The following is an 8,714-nucleotide window of genomic DNA, read 5'->3' as shown; positions in this document are numbered from 1 at the left end:
CTCTATATAACTATCTGGATATGGAGCTCTTGGTACTGAACACTCGGTGTCTCTGACCGATTCAAAAATGACGACTCGGTCCTCTAATAGACATTCATCAATCTAGTAACATAATTAATGCAGTAATACTAATGATATCCCCTATTAGCATGCCAATCTATCCAAAACTATAATTCACTGCCTAGGTTTACACATACTTAATAAGGTAATTATTATTTTTTTATTTTCATATGATGTAATCAACAATACTTGTATGCACTTAAACCTTTGCCATTACCATATTTTCATATTGTATACATTTAAAGTTCATACATTTATACAAAAATTTACACATATGATGATCATTTTCAAATTCTAAGAAAAATTAGACTTTATGCATTACTTTGCTCAAGCATTTTGACTTAGTAATTGCAAAAATTAAATTCAACTTTCTTCATGAGATTTTTAAATCTATGTCTTAACTTTAATATAGTTTTTGAATCACTTAGTTTGGATTCAAGGATCAAAAGTTATATTCAATTAATCAACAGCTGTGCTTAAGCAAAATTTCAACTTTAGTAATTACAGGGCAGATTGTGGACACATTTTAGAGTCTAGATTTGAACAAGTTGCAATCAGATTTTTCCAATTTGTTCTTCATGAAAGTTGATCCCTCAAATCTTAACTTTCCAACAAAATAAGAATCACCTCATTTGGCGTTTCCTAGGGTAAGTTATATCTTTTTACTCGATCTAAAATGTACTCATACTAGGTTCCAGATTCTGTGCCCTATATTCTAGTTAATTTTAAGGTTACTTACCCACAATTTTTGAACAACATTCCTTCATGAAAGTTTTAGCCTTATGTCTTAACTTTCATTTGCCATAAATTTCATATCATTTGGAATTATATAATGCAAATTATAAGCCTATGAATCATTGTTATCCTAAATTTCCAGTCAAGTTCAGGTGAACAGAGCAGTAAATTTAAAATTTCACCAAAAATTCTAATAACAAAGGCTTCATGGCATCTTTTCCAGAAATGAACCTTCATATGTTCATTTTAGTCTCCAACTTGAATCATATCAAAATCAGGGCTACAACTCAAGTTATGAATAAAAGTGTCAAACTATTCCAAACTCCAGTCACAGTCAGAGCAGTTACAAGAAATGCAAGAATTTCATCATGTAGCCAACAAAATCAATTTTCGGTCATTAACTACAAAGTTTTAGGTTATTCATTTAGCTTTCTAATGGTTCAAAAATCACACTATTTTAAGTTCTGGAGCATAAGTTGTGCATTTTCAAAGTCGGGTATCCTGCTTCTAGAAATCCTCAGGTCAGTTTTCCAAATTTGAGCAATAAAAAGTTTTGCGCTTAAATACCATCATAGCAGGGGAATTAGATCTAGCTCAAAACTACAAAGTTTTAGAGCATTCATCAATGTTTTCATAGACATAAAGATAATTGAAATCTAACTTTCTTAGCTCAAGTTATGAATTTTTAAAATTGACTAGTTCTGTAACCCTATTGGCAGAACCAGGGTTTTATCACCCCTACTAACTATCTTTCTCACTATCTTATTTTTCTCCCTTGTCCCTAGTATTATCCTTACTCAAACTAGATCAAAAATAGAGGTTTTATCACTAACCTTAAGGGAAGATCAGCTACTACTCTCCCTTTTTTTCTAGATTTACTCTAACCCTTTGTGGAATTAGGGTTCTTCAAGCTTTAATTGCTAACCTTTCTTACTCCCTCTTGCTTAGGCCTCCAAAATTGGTTTGATCTAGGGTTTTAGCCTGGTTTTTTCTTCAAATTTTTGAGAGAAAATGTATGTTGAAATGAAAAAAAAAGAGAGAAAGAAGATTAAAGTTGGCCACCTGATTTGGGAAGGGAGAAGATAAGGATTTGATTATATTAGCTTTTATCAATTGGTCCTTCTTTCTTTGTCCATTTCTATTATTTCTAATTTTTCCCCTCAACTTTATAATTGATTCAAGTTAGTCCTTCAACCTTTTACTTGCCCCTTAACTTATTTATTAATTCACTTTAGTCCTCTAACTCTTAGTGGCCAACTTCCTAGGTGTGAAAGGAAGCAAGTGCACACCTACTTAGTTTGCCACTTATGTGAATACTTTTACTTCTTTTTATTTTTTTAACTTATTAATTCATAATTATACCTTAATTGAGTCTTAATTAAGAGTTTTACAAGGTCCTACATGAATTGAAGTAGTGAACAGACCCAAAATATCGATCTTTAGTAACTTCCCAGAGGAGTTACTCATCGTCGGGACTTGTGCACATTTAACTGATTTCTAATCTATTTCTTTTATTTTTCTTCAACCTTACTTGATCTTTATTAAATTAAATTATGAATCCTTACTTTAATTTAAGGGTGGTTTCAGACATTCCAGCCGTCCAAACAGACGTTAGTCACTGGAACAGTAGAATGTATGAAATTACCTAAAGTGAGGGCGCTACATTTAAATTCTCTAGATTTTATGCAATCTCTTTAATTTTCAATACTATCTCAATTTCCCTATTTTATTACTCCCTTCATCAATTTTTATCTATCGCATTTAGGTTTTTCTTTTGTTCAAAATTATGTGTCGCATATACAAAATAAGGAGCATTAACTATTTTTTTCAATTTTATCTTTTATCTTAATCACCGTGTAAAACCTATATGCAACATATAAAAATGGATAAAAATAATATTTTATACACTCATTGTGTCATGACCCAATCCCACGGGCCAGATCGATACTAGCACTTGGGTCAGCATAAGGCTTCCAAAGCCTGTAGTAAGCTTAACTATTTTAGCCTAACTGTAAAGCCTATACTCTAGGTCCTATTTCAAGGAATCAACCGGACAGAGTCTGACCATAACCTGGACTATCCAACGAGGAGTTTTTAGCTCACCCGACCTGTAATCATAGAATACATTAAATTGGGGAGCTCAGCTCACCTTCACAATCTTCAATCAATCATATAATCAAATGGGAGCTCAGCTCCCTCATCCTCAAAATAATCCATCTCATACATTCAATATATTCATAAAAATTAAGTTACTAGTTTCTAAAGAAAATAGATGATTATAGTTCCAAAAATTAAAAATAACTTTAGCACATGCGGAGTTCTAAATTTTAAATCAAGAAAACAAAATACAAGGAACTGCTACTGATAAACTTACGAAAAAGGAAGTAGGTTATTCTGAAAATAAAACTATACTGTAACATAGAAAAATAGGGTAAACAAGAGTGAGCGTTCAACTCATAAAGTAAGATATTGATTTTAAATATAATTTCTATAATTATCTAATGCTAATGCATCCCTAAGGGTGAAATACAGCATATATCAACACATTCAACCAAGTCTAACCAATGCTCGTACAAAGAATAATTTGGAGCACTCACATACCCGTGTGTCACCTCAATCAAATATATATATATGGGAGTTAATCCCCTATACAGCTATCTTAATCCAATACTTGCCAGCGAGATCAATTCGAACTGGATTTTCTCTTAATAATAAAAATGCAGGAGTTAGTGAGATTAACTCAAAGCCGCACTCACCTGACTTATCACAAAGAGGATCGGGCTCTAAGTGAGACTAGCTCAAGTCAATCTGCCTGTGTTGTATCCAGTACCACATCTCATGCATGCCAACACATGCACACAGCTCCAAATTACCCTAAGGCGACACCCACATCAATTTCATCAAATAATAATGCAACACAAAGCGTGCCTAATATTAGCTAAATACATATACATATATAAATGAATGCATGGGCATGCTTTGAATATATAATACTATTGAAATTATAAATAAAATCAATATCTACTCACGGTGCATCAAAAACTACTGTAGCGGCTGAGTGGAGGAAGATGCCTGACCCTGATCACCTAAACAATTATATTATAAATTATCATTACTAACTCAAAATAAGACTTTAAAGAGATAAAATATACCTTAATTTATGTCAAAAATATGACAGAATTTTCCCTATACCTAAGATCTATCAAACCTGCAAAGTAGTTCAAATAACACTTATAATATCACAAGGCTGGTGGCTCGCCGACCACAAGAAAAGGAGAGGGAGGGGGAGAGTGATGAGAGAAAGAGGGAGTTTTGGTTTGTGGTCGGGGTGGGGGGGGGGGGGGGGGGGGTGGGAAGAGCGGGAACCTCGCTATTGCTTCTTTTTTTTTTCAACTCTAGGAATGAATCTAGACATGAGGAATGAATCTGGACATGCATATTGTCTAGATTCATTCCTGAAAAAATTTAAATTCTTTTCTTTCTCTTTTATTTTCATAATAATAATAATAATATACAATAAATAATAATAATAATAATAATAATAATAATAATAATAATAATAATATAATTAACAAATGAAATAATAATAATAATAATAATAATACATGTAAAAATAATATTCATCCAATAAAAATACCATTGTAAAAATATAAATTTTAAAATAATGAATAAAATATTAATAAATTATTAACTTAATAAAAGAAAATATTTATTAAAAAAATTTAGATCGTTACACATTGAAAATTTCAATACTTTCTTAATTACTCTATTATTATTTAAACTCTTCATAAAATTTGTAATATTCTATATTTTAATTTTCTTTTCTCTTTTAAGTTTTTTTCTAAATTATCAAATGTTACCAAACAAGTTTTAGAAAAAGGGCAAGTATTAGAACCGAAAAATTTAATTTCTCTAAATCCCAAAATGATACTAGGCAACCTAATTTTTACAAAATTAAGCTTATGTACTTGGTTTTTTTTAGAATTTTTTAAGAAAAAGCAAATTTCTCTCTTTTTACTTCTATAATTCTTTAATAAGTCCAAACTTTTTATAATTTTTTTCTTAAAAACAAATTTAGTTTCATTATTTTTTTATTTTATTTTAATTAAAAAATTTCTAAAAAAAATTAAAATATTTTTAAAATTTTTTGAGATCAATTATGTTCCTGAGGGGACGTGAGCACCATTCTTGGTAGGGGAGAGCAGATTTCAGTTTAAATCGAAAAATCGAACCGAATCGAGTCAATTCGATTCAATTGGTTCGGTTTTAAAATTCAATTAGTTTGATTCGGTTGTAATTTTTGATAATTTCGGTTAATCAGTTTGGTTCGATTATTTTCATAAAAAATAAAAAAAATTAAACCGAACCGAATCGAAATTATTAATATATATATCAAGGAAATAAAAGAAAACCGAACTGAACTCTAAGATTTTTGAGTTTTGATTTCTACTATTGTTTGTTTTTATATTTTTGTTATTTAGATTTAATATTGAAAATATGAAATTTTATAAAATTCGGTTTGATCGGTTTAAAATCAATCCGAACCGATATTTATCGGTTTGATTCGATTTAGTTTTCTCTTATTAATTGGTTTGATTCAGTTTTTAAAATTTTTTATTTTCGATTTTATCAATTTAGTTCGGTTCAAAACCGAACCGACCTTTTACACACCCCTAATTCTTGGAATATGCCATGTCCTACAACTATTTAGAATTTATTTAATATTTTTTATGGAAAGAATTGGTTTAATGTTACCATTAAAATTAATTTTTTTGAAAATAATTATTATCCTAATATTTTAATTTTCGATTATTATTTATTTTAACTAAAATTAAAATTCAATTTAGAGAGAGTTTACTTTTGCTCATGATAATTTAACAGAACAAAATTGAAGATTATTTTATTCAGTATTCGTAAACATACGACTAAGTGTGACATTGTTATTACAAAATTGATTTTTGAATAATTTAGATAATTACTTAAAATTGATATAAATTGGTATATTATAAACATTTAAATTTTTTTTTATCTAATTAGCCTTGAATTTATTGTTGAAAATAATATTTTTAAATATATGTAAGCTTCTAAATAATTTTTTAATAACATTTAAAATAATATATTTTTAAAAAGCACTTTTATAATCTTGTAAGAGGCAATTAATTTCTTTCTTTAATAAATTTGATATTTTAATTGTTTTCAAATTTTTAAATTTTAAAATATTTATATCTATTTGAAAAACCAAATGATTATGGTGGGACATGAACAAGGATGTCGTCGGCCATGGCGATTACTTGAAATCACCTCACACAACAAACTATGTATAATTATAAATTTCAATTTAATAATATATAAACAAAATTGTTTTTTTTAATCAGAGACAAAATTATTTCTTTAATATATATTAATATATAGCATCCATATATATATATATATATAATAATTAAATTAATTAAATATAATAAAATAATCATTCAATAATGACAACAAACAAATAATAAACTTGTAAACTCTTATATTTTACAGCTTCATAATTATAAAATTTTAAATTATTTGAGACCAATTATATCCCTAAGGTTCTTTAAAAAATATTTTTTTAAAAAAATTATTTTAAATATAAATAAAACAATAAAAGAAAATCTAAATTCTTGTTTACGATTATATCTCAAAATATTTTATTTCAATTCAATTGAATTTCAATGTCAGGTAAATACTTTTAATTACCTGAACTAAACCTAAGTTACAATAAATTAAACCTAAACAATATTAGGCTATTTTGTTATTATCTCTTGCTGAATTCCTTTGGCAATAACTCCTCTTCTTAGGCATTCTGCTCACAGACGATTACCATTAATTCAATGGCTTACATTCGTCCAAATAAACGACATACAAAGGACAAAGGAGACCATCACCATCTCCAAAGTTGTTTGTTCCTCTTCTCAAAGAGAAATCTTAGTTTGAGATCACATGATTCTAAAATAGACAAGAGCGGAGAGATCGTGTATGCAGATTGTGCCAGTTGATTTGAGTGAAAATGATCAATTTCTTTCTAACATTCGTCTTGAGCCAGTTTCCTTGGAATCTTTTGAGCACAATTCATTCCTCTTGAATTGAATCGAACCAGTCGTTTTCGATCTTGGTTCAAAGAGGAGAGCCACCAACTAGTCCTTATAAAACAGTTTCGGACCGGTTCATGAACTGAAACTGCAAATCCAATTCAGTTCACAAACACAAACTAATGTGCTACAATACTGTATGTGGAAGTGGGTTAGCCGTTAACAAATAAAATAATTAAATTAAAATTTTAATAGACTACATACCTAATTAACGTGATTAATTAATTAAGCTGTTTAATAATGAAGTATCATGTCTGACGTTGGGAGAAAAACCTCTGCATGTGTTTTTGTAGTTTGCAGTTGTGTTGAAGTTTGAACCAAATAGTTTATTAGTTGGTGGAATGGATGTATAAGAAGAAACTAACGACTAACTAGAACGTATATTGACACAGATTTCTATTGCATTCTAGAAAAAGGATAACCAAAGTCATGAAAGTGAATTGTAAGCTGTTTTGGTTTTGAATGGAAATCAAAAACTGGGTGTTGGTATTTGGCTAAAACCCACATGAGCCAATGGTTCCTCAAAGCCTGGAATTAAAACAAGATTTCAACAATCATCTATGTTTCAATTTCAAATAACCATCTAGGACTTTCAACATTAAATTTTACGTTAGCACACATGTCCAGACTAGCCAAAACTCTTTAATGGAAATTCCCTTTTAGTATTATATATTTTTTGAGAATTCACTTTTAGTATATATACAGAAATGAGAAGAGGTCATCCACTACACAAGACAATCTTTAGGTCATCCAATGCCCACTTAAATTGAGGAAAAAAGGATTCTTCTGTGGGTGTTAATATTGACAAATGTGTAGAATCTTTAATTTCTCTGCTTCATGTTCACTTGTTAATGGCAGTAACTTCTTTGTCTCCGCATTCTAGCTCCCCAGGATATGCTTTCTAAATCTTTAGCATTGCTCTTTCTTATTAGCTCTGCCAGCTGAGATTGCCATCTCTGTTCCCAATCATCTCTAGCATCCAATCCCTGTTCACAAAAATTGGTAAATCAAAGATTAGAAACAAAATACAAACCAACTTATCAAAACTTAAATCAATGCAGGTGATGGTACATTGTTTATAGTTCCAAAATCTTGCTTTTAAGGCAATTATTGGCCCTGTTTTTTTTTTTTTTTTTTCACAGGGGATGTCAATAGAAATATTAACTGAAAGGCCAATTTTGCCAGCACCAAGCTAATTGTGTCAATTTTGAGATTTGTTTTAGTATTATACCTCATTGTAGCGGGATCGCTTTGTAGTAGAGAACATGGTACGCAAGTCTAGGCCTCTGGCCATATCTCTGTCATATAAAGTTCTGCTTTTGGGATCCGACAAGGTCTCATAAGCCTCCTGAACCTGAATAAACTTCTTCGTGTACTCCTCTTTACGTTCCGGAGGTGAAACATCAGGATGGTACTTCCTGGCAAGTTGTTTATAAGCTTTCTTAATCTCCGAGAGCGTTCCACTCTTGGGGATGCCCAACAAATCGTAGAAACTCTGGGAGTTTATATAAACGCCATCAATAGCAGCGGCGTAGGCCTTAATCGGACTGGTCCTGATGGATTTGGAATGTGTTCTGAGGGAAAAGCTTGATTTTTGGAAATGGGTATTGAAGCTAAGGTGAGAAGATGGCTCAAGAAAGGATTTTTTGGTTGAGATTTTGGGTTTTGAGATTGTGTGGAAGCTAGCATGGCTTCCAGCAGAGATCATTCCACTACTCATATTTGTTTGCGGGTGTTGGTTTCTTGCTTGTTCTGATGGATTTAGAATTAAAATCTGTTGGAAGGGAAAAAGAGTATAAAGGCTAT

General features: G+C 30.3%; 1 protein-coding gene across 1 annotated transcript; it reads right to left on the bottom strand.

The window, feature by feature from the left end:
• Nucleotides 1–7,549: 7,549 nt before the first annotated feature.
• LOC110652460 (chaperone protein dnaJ 20, chloroplastic) lies at nt 7,550–8,714 on the bottom strand. Its single transcript, XM_058149916.1, has 2 exons — nt 8,140–8,714; nt 7,550–7,894 (listed from the first exon to the last, which is right to left on the bottom strand). The coding sequence occupies exons 1-2, from the start codon at nt 8,626–8,628 to the stop codon at nt 7,757–7,759; spliced, it is 627 nt and encodes a 208-aa protein (XP_058005899.1). The 5' UTR covers nt 8,629–8,714; the 3' UTR covers nt 7,550–7,756.

This window comes from Hevea brasiliensis, chromosome 7, assembly GCF_030052815.1.
Source record: "Hevea brasiliensis isolate MT/VB/25A 57/8 chromosome 7, ASM3005281v1, whole genome shotgun sequence".
NCBI classification, from domain to species: Eukaryota; Viridiplantae; Streptophyta; class Magnoliopsida; order Malpighiales; family Euphorbiaceae; genus Hevea; species Hevea brasiliensis.
This window is presented reverse-complemented; position numbering and strand designations above follow the sequence as displayed.

Excerpts from the sequence above, each read along its gene's own strand:
- LOC110652460 (XM_058149916.1), bottom strand. The coding sequence starts at position 8,628 with ATGAGTAGTGGAATGATCTCTGCTGGAAGCCATGCTAGCTTCCACACA. Across the intron at positions 7,895-8,139 it reads AGCGATCCCGCTACAATGAG|GGATTGGATGCTAGAGATGA; the intron begins GTATAATACTAA and ends TTTTGTGAACAG.